The 17,424-nt window shown below is 31.6% G+C and overlaps 3 protein-coding genes across 3 annotated transcripts in view; 2 read left to right on the forward strand and 1 right to left on the reverse strand.

Annotated features, from left to right (window-relative positions):
* The first annotated feature begins 485 nt into the window (after window positions 1-485).
* LOC143196169 (carboxy-terminal kinesin 2) lies at window positions 486-3,493 on the forward strand. The gene is made up of 7 exons (XM_076403832.1): window positions 486-1,210; window positions 1,274-1,543; window positions 1,627-1,878; window positions 1,929-2,137; window positions 2,192-2,651; window positions 2,705-2,894; window positions 2,949-3,493. The coding sequence occupies exons 1-7, from the start codon at window positions 715-717 to the stop codon at window positions 3,145-3,147; spliced, it is 2,076 nt and encodes a 691-aa protein (XP_076259947.1). The 5' UTR covers window positions 486-714; the 3' UTR covers window positions 3,148-3,493.
* A 1,031-nt stretch (window positions 3,494-4,524) lies between these two features.
* Window positions 4,525-7,296, forward strand: LOC143196170 (carboxy-terminal kinesin 2). Its single transcript, XM_076403833.1, has 7 exons — window positions 4,525-5,120; window positions 5,188-5,457; window positions 5,528-5,779; window positions 5,833-6,041; window positions 6,111-6,570; window positions 6,621-6,810; window positions 6,863-7,296. Exons 1-7 carry the CDS (start codon window positions 4,628-4,630, stop codon window positions 7,059-7,061), a joined length of 2,073 nt encoding a protein of 690 aa, XP_076259948.1. The 5' UTR covers window positions 4,525-4,627; the 3' UTR covers window positions 7,062-7,296.
* A 427-nt stretch (window positions 7,297-7,723) lies between these two features.
* Window positions 7,724-17,424, reverse strand: part of LOC143196179 (uncharacterized) — a 58,036-nt gene continuing 48,335 nt past the window's right edge. Inside the window, exon 3 of the mRNA XM_076403844.1 lies at window positions 7,724-8,292. Within this exon, the coding sequence (XP_076259959.1) occupies window positions 7,871-8,292 (422 nt within the window). The 3' untranslated portion in view covers window positions 7,724-7,870. The remainder of the gene's footprint in view (window positions 8,293-17,424) is intronic.

Consider the following 17,424-nt stretch of genomic DNA (forward strand, 5'->3'; position numbering starts at 1 on the left):
GATTATTGATTAAACATAGTATATTTATACATAATAACACTAAAAGCTTAATTTCAGTTGATTTATTCTAATTTCATATTTTGTAATTAATAATGTAATGTAATAATATACATAGAGAAACTCTATTCTCTTACCCTATGATTATATATACAGTTTAAATGTCGTTGGAAATTAAACCGGAAAAAGGTTTTGTTTAAAATTTTATATAATGTTCTCTGATCCAATGAAATTCAAACTTAAAGCTATAACGAATCAGAAACCGTCATTTCAAAATTTTGAAATCTTAAGTTGAATTCACACAGTCAGGCACAATACGGTAAAACCACAATTTGTTTCAACTTAAAAATTATTGTCGGGATATTTATTTGTTGAAAAATATTTAATGAAATATGCCTAGATCTCTAGGTTTTTTTGATTTTAAAGTGTTTTATGAGTTGTATAGTTGTATAATCTAGAACAAATGCAAGAAACGCTGCTATAGTGTAGACACACCTTTATAGCATTGAATTGAATTGTAACGAACGTTAGGTTCAGTAATAGTTTTATCGGGTAAATTGTTAGTTATTTATGGTTCAATTCATAAAATTAAGTAAAAAGTTATTTTGGATTCCTCAGTAATAAGGAAAAGTTCAATTTATGCCAGTTTAGTTTATGTGTTCTTCGTTTTGTTGATTTTTATATAATTTCAAATACTGTGAACTATACGGTTGAACAATGTCTAAAATACCACAATCATCAGGTTTAAAACCAGCATCTAAGATAACCGGAAGACCATTGCGAACTATAATAGAAAATAATTCAAATAAATCCAAAGAAGCCCCGGCATGTTTAACACGGCTCAATCCAATATTTAGTCATGCTATGAGGAGGAGATCGAAATCTGTTACAGATATGCGCCAGATAGGCAGTAAACCTATTACAGATTTTCGACTTTTGAAATCCAATGCTTTGAAGAAAGATATCCAAAATGAGAATAAATTAAGAGGCATCAATAAGGTAACTGAGAAGAATCAAGTTAAGACAGCTCTTACCAAAAGTGTTGGCACAAAAAGAACAGCTACTGCAAGCACAAATAATATTGAAGGTCCCCCGAAACCAAAAGTATCTAAAAAAATACCAGATTGGGATTATAAAGGGAGGTTTCATCAGTTGAACGAAAAATTTACACATGTACAAGAATCAATGAAGATAATGAAAGATAAAATGAATGGTGAGTTTATTAATCAAATTCATTTAGATATTAAGAAATCTTATTAGTTTTTAACTTTTTTAGAATTTGAAGAAATTGAAACCAATTACGATAAAATTAAAATAGAAGCAAAAGAGTTAGGTGAAGCTAAAGATTCTCTTAAAAAGAAATGTGAAGATTTATCTACTGAGAATGAAAAACTTAAAGGAGAAGTTGATAAACTTCAAAATAATTTAAACTTATTGGAGAATAATCATAAAGAGCTCCAACAATCTGCTTCCACTTTAACTGAGAAGAACACTAAATTAACTGAAGAAAATGCCATACAAACCAAAGATATTATAAGACTGACAGGTATAATTAATTTTAGGGCTATAACTTTTTTCAAATTTTAGAAATAAATATTACGGTTTATATTAATTGGAGTTTTTTTTAAGACTCTCTGAATGAATTGACTGATTTGCATACAAAATTAACCAAAGAACATGAAGAACTTACAAAGAGCCATCAAAAGTTGGTTCAAAAATATCAAACATATTTTGAAGGAAATAAACAGTTGTTGATGTCACTGGATAGTGCAAATGAGAAAATAAAACGTTTTGAAGAACAGACAGAGCAACAGAAAAAAGATTTAAATCATTTCCAAGCAGAACGTCGAAGATTACATAATGTAATACAAGATTTAAAAGGTAAAACTATTATTCTTTATATCATGGTGTTGACTATTTTTATTTTATAGGTAATATCAGAGTATTTTGTCGGATAAGACCACCTATAAACTCCTCTGAAATGAACCTGTTACAATGTTCCATCTCATTTGTGGACAATAATGGATTAGAGATAAGGAAAACAAGGGAGAGTATAAGTCAAATTACTGGCAAGCCACAAGAATTTAAAGGAGATTTTACATTTGATAGGGTATTTCCTCCGGAGAGTACTCAAGAAGAGGTATAGTTTGTGTTCTTAGCTGTTTTATGATAAAATAAACATACATATCATTAGGTGTTTGAGGACTTGGCACAGTTAGTACAGTCAGCTTTAGACGGATATAATGTGTGTGTTTTTGCATATGGGCAGACAGGTTCTGGAAAAACTCATACAATGCAAGGTGGTGAGGGACCAGATCAGAGAGGAATGATCCCAAGAACAATTGATTTGATATTTGAGGCTATCAAAGAACTTAACAGTTCTGGGTGGACCTATACAGTACAAGCAAGTTTTCTGGAAATATATAATGAGAACATTCGAGACCTATTAAATATAAATAATACTCAAAAGTTGGAAATTTATAATAATGAGGGTAAAGGTTCCACCGTTACCAATCTGACTATACAGCCAATAGAGAGTGCAGTGGAATTAAAACAGTATATGAGTCTTGCACACAGAAATAGAGCTACAGCTGCAACAAATTTTAATGAGCATAGTAGCAGATCACATGCAGTTACCAAGATATATATTGAAGGTATATTGTTATATTTGTTCCTGAATTCAGTAATTAATGTTTGTTTTATTTAGGTACTCTGGAAGATCAAAACACAGTGCTAAGAGGATCAATCAATTTAGTAGATTTAGCTGGCTCAGAGAGTGCTAAAATTACTATAAATGATGAAAGATTAACTGAGACAAAGAATATTAATAAAAGCCTAGCGACACTAGGTGATGTGATTTCAGCTTTGTTTTCCAAGTCAAAGCATATACCTTACAGGTTTGATTATATTATTTTTTATTTCAGTTTTGTCTTGACCTGTTATTCTTTTAGAAACTCCAAATTAACATATTTGTTACAGTCCTGTTTAGGGGGTAATTCTAAAACTCTTATGGTAGTAAACATAGCTCCCTTTGAAGAATGTTTTAATGAGAGTATTAACTCATTAAGATTTGCAGCCAAAGTGAAAGAGGTGAAGACAGGCAGTAAGAGAAACAAAATGACTTTTGCACAACCAGCAATGAAGTTTTAATAAAATCGAACATTTTTTAAATAACTTTTATTCTGTGATACAAATGAAGATGTAATTTAAAGAATGTTTCTAAATCGTTTTTGTCAAGTGTTTTTAAATTATCTCGAATCCATGTTGATTTTACTTTATTATGTCACAACATTGTTGTCAGTATATTGACTTCATTTTTATGATATTATTTTTAGAAAAGAAGTGTAATATTCGCTATTGTATAAGGTTGAAAAACAAATGTAGCTTTTAGCTTGTAAAATTTAATGACCTCTAGGCATTTCTGTTGTACTATTAATATCAATTATTTTTAATTGTAATACTTTCATGCTATTCAATTATATAGTATTTAAAATAATGTGTTGTTCCCATTACACCTTTATATAAAAGTACTCTCCTATTCTATTTCCAAATTTATTTTTTTATCTATATATACCTTACCTTCTGGAAATAATTGGAATTCCAAGGCAATGGTTATTGAAAATTGGAGTTTATAAATTCCTTCCATACGACAGCTTAATTGTGATTACATAATTGGCAACGTAATTAAAGCAAATTATAAATCGATTTAAAATGCTTAGTACTTCCTGTTTCTGTTGGAATTTACAAATAAGAGGTACATAAAAACACTTTTCCGTTAAAATTTTAAATTTCAAGCGACTGTTTTACTGAGTTTTGCCAACACATATAGGGAAGTTGAATTTTTATGCAAAAAGATTTTGTTTTAAACGTCGATAATTGAAGCTTTATTTTCTTTATTTATCCATCTAAAGCTTTATTCCTTCTAAAATAATTATTCTTAAAGTATTTTCATCAAATATGTTTATTAATGCCGATGTTTAAAGCTTGTTGAGTTATATTAGGTCATTCATAAAGAAATATTTACTCTTTATTACCATATATATACATTTCACAACTACATGGGATTATTTAATGCAATGTAAGTTGTACAAAATTTACAGTTGAAATTCAATGCTAGATATTTGTTCATTTAAATTATTTCGCAATAAATAATAATATTGTTAGGTATTGATTTACGAAACTTGAAAAATTAACATACTGCCTTCCTTCAACGATAATCTTTGATAAAAGTGTCGATTTATTGTATATTTATTCAATAATGTAATACATTTATATTTTTAAGTTAAAACAATTCATATTGTTTCCACCATATGAATTAACCTTGAGGTTAATTAGTAATCCTGAAGTTAGCTATAAATCTTTTATAAAATCAAATATTGTTTAAAATAATAATAATAGTCAATTTATATTATTATGCAGTATTTAGGAGTTTTTTATATCTCTATTCCTGGTTTAACTTTTTTTATCCAATAAAATTTAAGCTTCAATTTCTAACCAATCAAATCCATTTATTTTGAAATTTCATTTTAACGAATTGTTTAACGAGTAATAGTTGTTCGGCCTAGCAAAATTGTTCGGTTTAGAGGTGTAGATCGTTGATATTTTGTGGTGAAAATATATCCATCTAATAATGTCTAAAATACCAAAACCATCAAGTTTTAAGCCTTCATCAAGAGTAGTAGGAAAACCATTGACAACAATATTAGAAAATAATGTCAATGGATCAAAGGAAGCTCCAGCATCTCTGTTACGGCCTCAACCAGCTTATGGATTTGGCTTGAGGAGGAGATCAAAGTCTGTTACAGACTTGCGTAACATAATAGATAAACCTCTTACCGATTTGGCCCAACTGAAAACCCAATTTTTGAAGAAGGATATTCAAAATGAGAATAAACCTAAATGCATAATTAAAGCAAATGACAAAAATGTTAAGCCAATCTCTGCAAAGAATACTGGTGTAAAAAGAATAGCTACTGCAAACACAAATAATGGCGATGGTCCCCCAAAGCCTAAAGTATCTAAAAAAATACCAGATTGGGATTATAAAGGAAGATTTCATCAGCTGAATGAGAAATTTATATACACACAGGAATCATTGAAAGTAATGAAAGATAAAATAAGTGGTGGGTTTATTAATTATTAAGTGACAATTATTTATTATAAGATTTTATTAATATTTTATTATTGTAGAATTTGAAGAAATAGAAACACATTATAATCAAATTAAAGCAGAAGCAGAAGAATTAGGTGAAGCCAAAGCATGTCTTCAAGAGAAATGTGAGAATTTATCATTAGACAATAGAAAACTTAAATTAGAAGTTGATAAACTGCGAATTAAGTTAAACTTGCTGGAAAATGATCATAAAGAGCTTCAGAAGTCTGCATCAGTATTAACTGAGCAAAACACTAAATTAACTGAAGAAAATGATATGCAATCTAAGAATCTTGTAAAACTGACAGGTAAATTTATTTTCATAGTTAATAAATTTTAATAGAAATACATTATACAAAATTTACAAACAATTTTTAGAGTCTTTTAGTGAGCTGACTGATTTACATACAAAATTAACAAAAGAAAATGAAGAACTTACAAAGAGCCATAAAGAGTTGTTTGAAAAATATAATCATTTCTGTGAGAAAAATGAAAGTTTGTTGGTATCATTGGCTAATGCAAATGAAAAAATAAAGCATTTTGAAGAACAAACGGAGCAACAGAAGAATGATTTAAATCATTTTCAAGCAGAACGGCGAAGGTTACATAATGTTATACAAGATTTGAAAGGTAAACTTTGTGTTCTTACGTAGTTTATGGTATTAATTGTCTTAAATTCATAGGTAACATAAGAGTATTCTGTCGTATTAGGCCACCTATAAGCTCTTCTGAATTGGAACTATTACAATGTTCCATCTCATTTGTGGACCACAATGGATTAGAGATAAGGAAAACAAGGGAGAGTATAAGTCAAATTACTGGCAAGCCACAAGAATTTAAAGGAGAGTTTACATTTGATAGGGTATTTCCTCCAGAGAGCACTCAGGAAGAGGTATAGTTTGTGTTATTTGCCATTTTATAAATTTTACATATTAAAATATTCATGTATACATACCATTAGGTTTTTGAGGACTTGGCACAGTTAGTCCAATCAGCTTTAGATGGATATAATGTGTGTGTTTTTGCATATGGACAAACAGGCTCCGGAAAAACTTTTACAATGCAAGGTGGTGAGGAGCTAGATCAGAGAGGAATGGTTCCAAGAACAATTGATTTGATATTTGAGGCCATCAAAAAACTTAATAATTGTGGGTGGAATTATACTATACAAGCAAGTTTTCTGGAAATATATAATGAGAATATTCGAGATTTGTTAAATATAAATAATACACAAAAGCTGGAAATATATCATAATGAAGGTAAAGGTTCTACTGTGACCAATTTGACTATACAGCCAATAGAGAGTGCAGTGGAATTAAAACAGTATATGAGTCTTGCACACAGAAATAGAGCAACAGCTGCAACAAATTTTAATGAGCATAGTAGCAGATCACATGCTGTGACCAAGATATATATTGAAGGTATATTGTTATATTTGTGTCTGAATGGAGTGATTGTTTGCTTTATTTAGGTACTCTGGAAGATCAAAATATTATTTTGAAGGGAACAATAAACTTAGTAGATTTAGCTGGTTCAGAAAGTGCTAAAGTGACTATAAATGATGAAAGATTAACAGAGACAAAGAATATTAATAAAAGTTTGGCTACATTGGGTGATGTGATTTCAGCACTGTTCTGCAAGTCTAAACATATACCTTACAGGTTTGATTGTATTATTGCATTTTAGCTTTTTATTGTCAAGTTATTCTTTTAGAAACTCCAAATTAACATACTTGTTACAGTCCTGTTTAGGGGGCAATTCTAAAACTCTCATGGTAGTGAACATAGCTCCATTTGAAGAATGTTTTAATGAGAGTATTAACTCATTAAGATTTGCGGCCAAAGTGAAAGAGGTGAAGACAGGTAGTAAGAGAAATAAATTGGTTTTGGCCCAACCCGCAATGAAGTTATAAGGAAAATTTTTTTTAAATATATTTTATTCTGTGATATTTATTGAAACTGTTATTTTAAATAACTAATAATGTATTAATAGTCCTTAAATAACCTTAAATTAACACAACTTTGTGGAGTGTTTATTAATAACTAATTTTGCTTTTAATGTTATTGTACGCTTTGTCAGTTTATTAAAATGATAAAAAACATATGTAGAGTTTATGATTTTTTAAATATATTTTATTTTTACTCTCATATATGTATTTTTTTTAAATATAAAGTTAACTTCATACGCAATTTTTTTGGGAATTTTGTGATCAGATCATCATCAGTTATAATCAGGTTCGGGGCAGTCTTCTTATCGGTGACAGGACTTTTGGTGTGCGTACAACACCCAAATCAACGCAGGGATTTATAACTTTTTCTCTGGAGAAAATTAATCAGTAATTTAAATTCTCTATTTACTATTTATAAAATAACACAGTATAAAAATATAGTGTATTATAAGTTTTTGGATCATGAAAAACCTAATTTTGTACACTTTTTTTAAAATTAGGAAGAGCGCTTCCTCCCGGAAGCACATTAGTTTATCCATAACTTATTGAAGGACTCGTCTACACTTTCTTAATTATATCAACTGAACTTTGTTTTTCGAGTAAGAAATGGCGAAAAAGACACAAAATTTAACAAGTGAGATAAGTGGCATTTTTTATTTAAAACATACAAAATAACAAATTTAACAATTCGTTATAAATCCTACATTGTCTTTAGACCGTTTCAAATCACAGTAAAATAAAAGAAGATAATAAAAGAACGGTTTACACATACACTACACCAGGTTCTCCACTACCGCGGTATGTCCGTCGGTGGTGGTATCACTTTCCCGCGCTGTCCCCTCCCCGTCAAACACGGTCATCTCCACAGCCTCATCCGTATTATTGCGTTGATTCTTCAGCATGATGCTGACCTCGCTGTAAGATGGCGGTAGATCGCCGAAGATGTCTTCGTAAGCCGGAGGGCCCCGACCCAGCGAGAGGGGGGATATCCCTTTGGAGGTAGTATCGCTGTCTAAGATACTGGGTGTGCTGTCGGTCACCTGGTGGCGGATAATGTTGGCGCCGAGTTCCAGCAGGTCCAGACCGGATCGGTCCGCTTGGAGACGATCGAAGACATTACGATCTACCACCAACATCCTCCCGTGCGGTAAGAGTATTACTGTGGGGTTACCGGCATCTGGGATTGTCGAACTAACTGCAAAATGAAAGAAACGACATTAGAAATATTCAAATTAAAGACGTGCCAAAAAATAGAACAACACATTAGTTTCTGGATATGATTGACAGTAAAACGCAAAACATTCATGGTAAATGAGGCATCAGCATGATTCGTCAATTAAGTCTTTGGTTTTTAATGTACAACAATTAAATTATTGTTATTTATAATAGCAGTTTATTATAGAAGCATTGTACAAGGTGTTTAAGGTAAGGGCACACTTTTTTTACTACGTGTTCGGCATATTTGTATAATATATACTCTATGTGATGTAAAATAAATAAAATAAATATTTACATAACGTACATACACGGGGATGGACTATCAGTTATAAAGATATCTCTATGGATGTTGCGATCCGATGCAAATTTGATTAAAATTTCAATTAAAGCTAATAAAATGGTTTTTAATATTTATGTCAATAACTTTTTGTAACTTTTTGTTTTAAAAAACTTTTGACAATTTGTCGGTTATAATTATATATTTATTTATAATTTTAAGACAAACTTTAATACATTTTAGAAATTCGATTAAAAAATTATGGTTTTAAAACAGTTTTGTATCATTTATTGATACAAAATTATTTTTTAAAGTTTATTTTTGTACAGTCCTAGCAGCTTTAATTATATTTCTATATATATGGTTGGTAGAAGCGCTTTGTAACATATTTAAGAAACTTAGGTCTTACTATTTTTAATGAGGTGTGTAGGTGTATCTTCGAGGAGCTATAAATTAGTTGATAGTTTTTATAGTGGCTCTTAAATCATTCTTTATTTGTTTACCCTTTACTATCCTATAAAACATTTTATGGTAATACTAAAACTTAGTATACCTGAAAAGTAATCCTCTTTTTAAATGTATAGTAACAATGTATTTCGTTGGCAAGAAACTATTTTCGATTTTTTCAATGAGAGTTAAATTAGAGTTTGAGGGTTGATAACACAAACAACTAGACGAATACAAACAGGCGGGTTAGATTAGGTCGATGCAAAACACAAATATATTAAAGTCATGCCACTCTGACTGGAAGGGATGGTTCGTTTCATCCATGCTGACAGGTCTTCAAGCCGAGACCAGACGCCTTTACCTGTTCTTTCTTGCGGGGAATCGTAGTGATGGCAGACAGATCGGTTTGGGAATAATAACCTCTTGTGTAAACTGAAAAGTAAACAGAACGTATAGTAATAAAATGGTTTTCTCTGGGATCGGTGAAGACGTAACCTAGGGGAGACGACAGTAAAATGACCTGTGTTGATTGACCTCAACTGCTCATGTGCATTTATTCTAAACTAGCTTGACATATTTCACAGCTACGCGTTGTTGTTTGGACATTATTTTTAGGTTAATTTCATTTTTACAAAAGTTTGTTAAGGTAATATATATAATTATTTATTATGTAATAGAGAACATTAAGAACGTAAGTGTATAAGCTATCAGTAAAATATTATGTTTCAGTTAAATAGCAGTCAAAGTTAGATAAAATTTATGGCAACGATGCCACAAAGATTATTATGTTCATTATAAAGTATATTTAAGGAAAATAAAAAATTCAGAACTTGCAAATGAAAGAAGATATTATTGATTATTAATGAAATAGACCTAACCAAATTTATGCAGTTGGTGGATGTGTACATCACAAAATTACAATAGCTGACGAAGGTGAATTTTAAATTATTTGTATAACTATATTCTACTACTACTATGTGAACGTTTGCTTTATTTGCTTTGAAATTTAGGCTTAATGTTTCCGAATAAAATGGTGAAGTTAACACAGATATGGCAATAGAGTCATTGAATGATCCTCTAAAAACAATTACTCTAAAAAGGAATGCTGAGGTAACGGTTGGAAAAATTTGGATATCGACAAATGGTGTTAACTAACAAAATAGAATAATCAGAGCCCATAAGAAATCAGAAAATAAATATTCAATTTATATTGTTTGTGTGTGTGTATATTAGTTAGATTACATTTTTTGTTTGTTTTGTTCCGTTTATTGCAAGAAAATTTAATATATGATATATTATGTAAATTTTTTTTTGCATAAACCGAAAGAAATAATAAATCACAAAGCTTCAAATCTCATGTTAACAATTTATTTCATACTTTATATTAACTAGATTTTATATTTACGCTATCCTAAAATGCATAATCTTTCATTTAAATATAATTAACAATGTTTTGTTAATCTTTTTAAATATCTGCAAAATCAAAGAGTTATAGGTACAAAGTATACAAATATGTGTTACAAAATATAATTCACTTATACACTTATTTTCGCATTGTTTTCCGCCAATTTTCTCTATTGTATAATAAATAGTTATATTATCTCAACACAATTTTGTAAATATACAATTAACAACTCTCGTAAACAACAACGCTTGCTGTGAAATCAAGATTTTGAATAAATGCACATGAGCAGTTCTGGCCAATCAACACGCACGTTGGGGTCCTTTTACTGTCGTCTTCTTAGGGACCAGATTGAGCTTCATTGTTTCTTCAATTGTTGTTTAAATGTTTCCTTAATTTATTTGTAGCGTATCGTATAACGATGTTATTCGGTCATTGAACAAGGAACCGTAACAATTCGGTTGAATGTTAACCATGAACCGGGATAATTAATAAAATTAATTAAAACAACGGGAGACAAGGATATAATTATAAATATTATTTTCCATAAATAATTGGAAATTATACAATCTTGAATAAATAATATCAATAAATCAATGTGTAACATTTTCAAAAAAATAACAGACGGCTAACTAGGGTTGAAGCTGCCGAGAAAAATATCGATATGTTGGAGAAGAAACATATCGATTTTTTGCAATAACTAGGAAAAATATCGATATATTACAAAAAATGTATTGATTTTTTTAAGACAAAATAAAAATATTGATATATCTGTCTAATAAAATATCGATATTCATCGATTGGTTCTAAACATTTTAAAAAGCAGCGTTATTTATAATAAGCCTTTGTTTCAATCTCGGGGCGTATTCACTTTACGCTAGTTAAAAAGAGACAGAATGCTGTCTGATGCGTCGGAAGATGTAACCGAATCAGTCAAAAAATTCTTTTAGTGTTGGTACTGGTCGACGCTGTTGTCATATGTCATTTTAAAGATAATAAAACAACCCCAATCTACAAATTATTTTGGCGGTTTAATAAACTGTAATTTAAGTCCTTAAATATGCATTAGATATACTATCATGTTAAATATAATAAATATAATAATATTATAATATAAATATAATAATATAATAATATAAATATAATAATATAATAATATAAATATAATAATATAATAAATTATATTTTATAACGTTATTTGTGTTTCATTATTTTTCATGTAAGAAGGCATGTGGTCGTTATTGAATTGATTGATTATTGATTATCACTTCTTAGATAACACCAGAATAGAACACATACTTAAAATAATCAAACCATTTGATATTGTGCAGTGTAGTGAAGTTCGTTTAATAGAAAAACAGAAGTGTTTCTATATAAATATCATTAGAGACTAAGAGAGCGCTGTTGAGTTCTCCTACATATAAAAGGTCAATTGAAAAGTCCCCGGCGTACCATAGTAAAACACATTTTTTTGGCAAAATTATTTTTTTTATTCAACATAATTCCCTTCAATTGTGATACACTGATTATAGCGACCCTCCAACTTTTCGATACCAGTTTTGTTCTTTGCTTCAAAATAGACCTCAGTTTCGGTGATAACCTCTTCATTCGACGAAAATTTCTTCTCAGGAACATTCCTTTGAGATCAGAGAACAGGAAATAGTCGCTGGGGGCCAGATCTGGAGAACACGGTGGATGAGGAAGCAATTCGAAGCCCACTTCATGGATTTTTGCTATCGTTTTCACTGACTTGTGACACGGTGCATTGTCTTGGTGAAGCAGTACTTTCTTTTTCTTCAAATGCGGCCGTTTTTTCAGCAATTTCCTCATCAAAAGCATATGGATTTAATTCTAGTAGCGCCGTCTATGTGTCAGGCCGGGGACTTTTCAATTAACCTGTTATATCTAGGTTTAAGTTATTGTAAAGACAAATTATAGGTTAGTCGGCAACGGCCAGTGTCAATGTAATAAAATCACTGCATGTACCATCGGTTGCTAGAATCCCGGGATACAAAGAAAAGAAAATGAATGCATCGTAACTAGCAAAGTCCCTGCATCTAATATTAAGATCTCTTAAGGTGTCTAAGCTTTTACCTAAAGAAATACCGCGAATTGGATAACTGACGAGCCATCGTTCATGGACTTCCTGTAACCTAATTGTAACCTATTCTATAAAGTAACCACTATTTTTTATATGATAGATGTTATTCTCAACATGTTATGTTAGTCATAAACAATCCAAGTACTAACATGGAGAATCATGTTTTTGTGAATATATTAAGAGAGGACGAAACTTAAAATGACAGTCTAAGAAGCATTACAGAAATACGTAGGTGTCACATCTATGATTAATAGTTTTAATACTCTAAAATAGCGATGAGGATATTGTTTAACTTACAGTGCATTTGGCAGCTAGCATTTTATTTATTTATTTTTACGGCAAATAGTTGGAGCCTAATAGTGATCAATTAGATATATGACTCACAAAGGAAAACAAAATTGGCATAAGACATAAACCGTTGTTAAATTGTCTTCATACAGTTCATTTGTTCAGTATTTTATTCTTTTGTCCGTATTTTATTCAGTTGATGTCATTGTTTTTGAATCAATTGTAATGATAATTTTGCTTAGATGGCACAAAGAAGAAGCTTTAGTTAATATTTTAATGTCTTTATATGTTTATATTTATATATATTCATAGAGAGCAATTAACCGAATACCAACACACCAGTTTGGGTTTATTAACAAGCACTCGACAATTGACCAGGTCCACAGAATAACATATGTTATTGAAAAAGCCTACGAAAGTAAAAAATTATGCTGAGCTATATTTTTAGATGTAGCACAAGCTTTCGATAAGGTTTGGCATGAAGGCCTTATTCATTAACAACAGAAAATGCTACCAAAACAACACCCAAAACACCGAGCTATTAAAATCATACATTACAAACAGAATCTTTAGGTCAAACAAGAAGAAGCTTACTATACAATAAAAGAATTTAAAGCAGGTGTACCACAAGGAAGTGTACTGGGACTGGGACCAATGCTTTATCTACCCTACACTTGTGGTATACCACAAACGGAAAATATTACGATGGTTACATTTGCTGATGATTATAGCTGTCGGAGACAATAGTGAAGAAGCCTCACGAAAATTACAATAGGCAAGTGACAATATAAATAATTGCACACAAGCTTGGAAAATAAGAATTAATGAAAGTAAATCTGTACATGTGCAGTTCACCTATATAAATAACACTATCATTCCATATAGCGACAACGCTAAATATCTCGGAATGAATTTCGATGTAAAACTTCGCCGGAAGGAACATATAAAGAAGAAAAGAAAAGAACTGGAATTGAAATATCGGAAAATGTACTGGCTAATTGGAAGAAAATCACAATTATCAGTACATAATAAATGGCTATTATATAAGCAAATATTGAAACCTATATGAACATACGGAGTTCAATTATGGGGATATTCTGCAAAGAGTAACATAAATAAAATAAAAATTTTTCAGAACAACGTCCTGAGAGGTATTGTGGGTGCACCCAAATACTATAGGACTGATTATCTACATCGAGACCTTCAGATACCCATAGTCAGTCAAGAAATCAAGAGAATTGCAAGGAGGCATGAGGAAAGACTCCATTCTCATGAGATAATTGAAATATTACAACTATGGGATACCACCAGAACAGAACGCAGACTCAAAAGAATAAACCACTTGATCTTGTGTAGTGTAGTGAGGTGCATATATTAAAAAATTCAGTAGTGACATGTATAAACATTATTTCACCAGAGACTGAGATAGGGCCGATGGGTCCTCCTAGTTACATACCTAGTTTTAAATCATATTATCATAGATCATAAAGACAAATTGTAGGTTAGACGGAAACGACTAGTAACAATGTATTAGTTAAATAATAAAAAAAAATATGTATATTTCTCAAAGCTATAAAACAATAGACTACAGAGAAGTGAACAAAATGTATTGGTTTATTTGGTAGTATACATACATTATTGGAAGTATATATGATTGGCATTAATAATGCGCATGCGTATTTCGATAATCCGCATCTGGTTAGGTTTATAATTTGCTAACTCTATGGTTATGTTTTTACATAAATGTACGTTTGTTATATATGAATTTCAGTTTTTGATTGGTAATCAAAGAACTGAACAAATTATAGTGAAACTGAGACGAAGAATATTTAATACTAATATTTTTGTCTAAGATGCGGTACACATTAATATATTCCAATAAAACAAGGAACACCAACAGAACAAAACAGAAAAGCACTAAAATCAAGCAACCGAGAATAGCCCTCAGATCGTTGACACGAAATAGACAGGGCGGTCCTACTGCTGTTGCGATAGTTGTGGGTTTGAATCCTGCTGGGACATGGTCGTTATGTTTAATATTTGTAATTGTCTTTTGGCAAGAGTGCAAAATCCGACAAGGAAAATGATCCCAGTCACGTCAGTAACCAGGCTGGGTAAGACCGGATGTCACCTGGGATGATCTCTAAAATTGGTCGGTATAACGGCTATATCTCCGAGAATTATTTAATTTTAAAAAATCCTCTTAAGAGCGCATATTTAAAAGGTTTAGTTTTGAAAATACAATGTTTTTGTCTTAGATGTGGTACACATTAATATATTCCAGTAAAACAAAGAACACCAACAGAACAAAACAGAGAAGCACCAAAATCAAGCAACCGAGAATAGCCCTCAGATCGTTGACACGAAATAGACAGGGCGGTCCTACTGCTGTTGCGATAGTTGTGGGTTTGAATCCTGCTGGGACATGGTCGTTATGTTTGTGATTGTTTAATATTTGTAATTGTCTTTTGGCAAGAGTGCAAGATCCGACAAGGAAAATGATCCCAGTCACGCCGGTAACCAGGTTGGTTAAGACCGGATGTCACCTGGGATGATCTCCAAAATTGGCCAGTATAACGGCTATATCTCCGAGAATTATTTAATTTTAAAAAATCCTCTTAAGAGTGCATATTTAAATGGTTTAGTTTTGAAAATACAAAAAATAGATTTTTCAGATATGTAACACGATCGCGATCTATGTATGTAAGACAACATTTCAAACAATAACGCCCACAATTCTGACATATCAAAGTGACAGAATAACGGCACTGTCTTTGATTCCAACGTGCCCGTATCATTCCTGTATCATTAGCAGAAAAGCGCCGACTAAATGATAGTTGGACCAATACCAGAAATCTGTCGGTTTTTATTAAACTGATCTGCCATTAAAATGGACGTCAGCCATCGATAACGATTAAAATTAAACGCGTATAAATTATTCGGATTCCCGTAAAATTGTTTACCGATATCAATAAAACGTTTTCTTAACTATCGCTGTCGGAAATCGCGCTAATCTCTTTATTTTTATTCATTGAATATCAACTATTGAATATATTGCCTCTTTTTCCCAGGTATATTAGATGCGTATGAATTTTGAACAGCGTTATCTATTGGTGAAAATGTAAACAACTTTTGAAATCGTTGGTTTTGACATTTAACTACATAAAATAACAGATTTCCATTTAGTATTATTGAGTTATTTAGTGTATACATAGGCTAATCATGAAATACTCAAAATTGCATTTTCGAAATTCATTACTTCTGTTGTTTGATTTGAACAAATTTGTTATCAAAGCCGATCAAACACTTGTAGGAACGTATGGTGCTCCCATCATTCCAATTATCGGTTTTGGTTTGTACAATTTAGTACCGAATTTGTTGTTTTAGGGATGATTATAGCTCGGTGAATGGAGATAAAACGAAATGAAACAGTGGTTGTTACATGGTGTGACCGTTATTTATTGACGATATTAAATGTGGAAAATACAAGTGATAAAAGGAAGCGGCGCTGGGTTTAGCTGTAGATGAGGCTTGGGCAGTCGATGGTGGCACGTATGAAGTGAGCGCTGGTCAGTGATTGAATGAATCAATGTACCCTTCTAAATATACCTATAATACCCTGATATCTCCCAGATAAACGTCTCGGGGTTGCCAGATATTCATTCCTAGTTGGCGCTGCTGGTACCCTCCCGTGTTCAACATCTAGGATTATAATATAAGAGGTAAATTGAAAAGTCCCCGGCCTGACACATAGATGGCGCTACTAGAATTAAATCCATATGTTTTTAAGTTAGCCCTAAGCCTCAAAAGATGCGTGAATAAATTTGATATTTGTCGAATCATTAGTTTGTGAATTATAGCATTTGGACTGAAGCAACTTTTGTTATTGTGAAAAAAATAGATAAAAAGGAATTTCGTGTGCTGATAGAATATTGGTTTTTGAAGGGAAAAAATACAGTTGGAGCAAAAACTTAGCTTGATGACGAGTTTTCGGATACTGCCCCGGGAAAATCAACCATCAAGGATTGGTTTGCTAAGTTTAGACGTGGTGAAATGAGCACTGAAGACGGTGAACGCAGTGGTCGCCCAAAAGAGGTTGTTACCGACGAAAACATTTAAAAAATCCACAAAATGATTTTGAATGACCATAAATTGAAATAGAATGAAATAGTAGACACGCTAAAGATATCAGACATCGCTAAAGATAACTGAACGTGTACATCATATCATTCACGAATATTTGGGTATGAGAAAGCTCTGTGCAAAGTGGGTGCCGCGCGAGCTTACTTTTGACCAAAAACAATGACGAGTTGATGATTCGGAGCAGTGTTTAAAGAAGGTCAAGCGTAATAAACCCGAATTTTTGCGTCGATATGTGACAATGGATGAAAAATGGCTACATCATTTCACTCCGAAGTCGGATCGACAGTCATCCGAGTGGACTGCACACGATGAACCTGCTCCAAAGCGTGCGAAAACGCAACAATGAGCTAGCAAGGTTATGGCGTCTGTATTTTGGGATACGCATGGAATAATTTTTATTGACTACTTGAAAAAGGAAGGACCATCAACATCGACTATTACATAGCGTTAT

Source organism: Rhynchophorus ferrugineus, unplaced genomic scaffold (assembly GCF_030347505.1).
Source record: "Rhynchophorus ferrugineus isolate W39M unplaced genomic scaffold, kcgeb_rfMv2 rfM4, whole genome shotgun sequence".
Classification (NCBI taxonomy): domain Eukaryota; kingdom Metazoa; phylum Arthropoda; class Insecta; order Coleoptera; family Curculionidae; genus Rhynchophorus; species Rhynchophorus ferrugineus.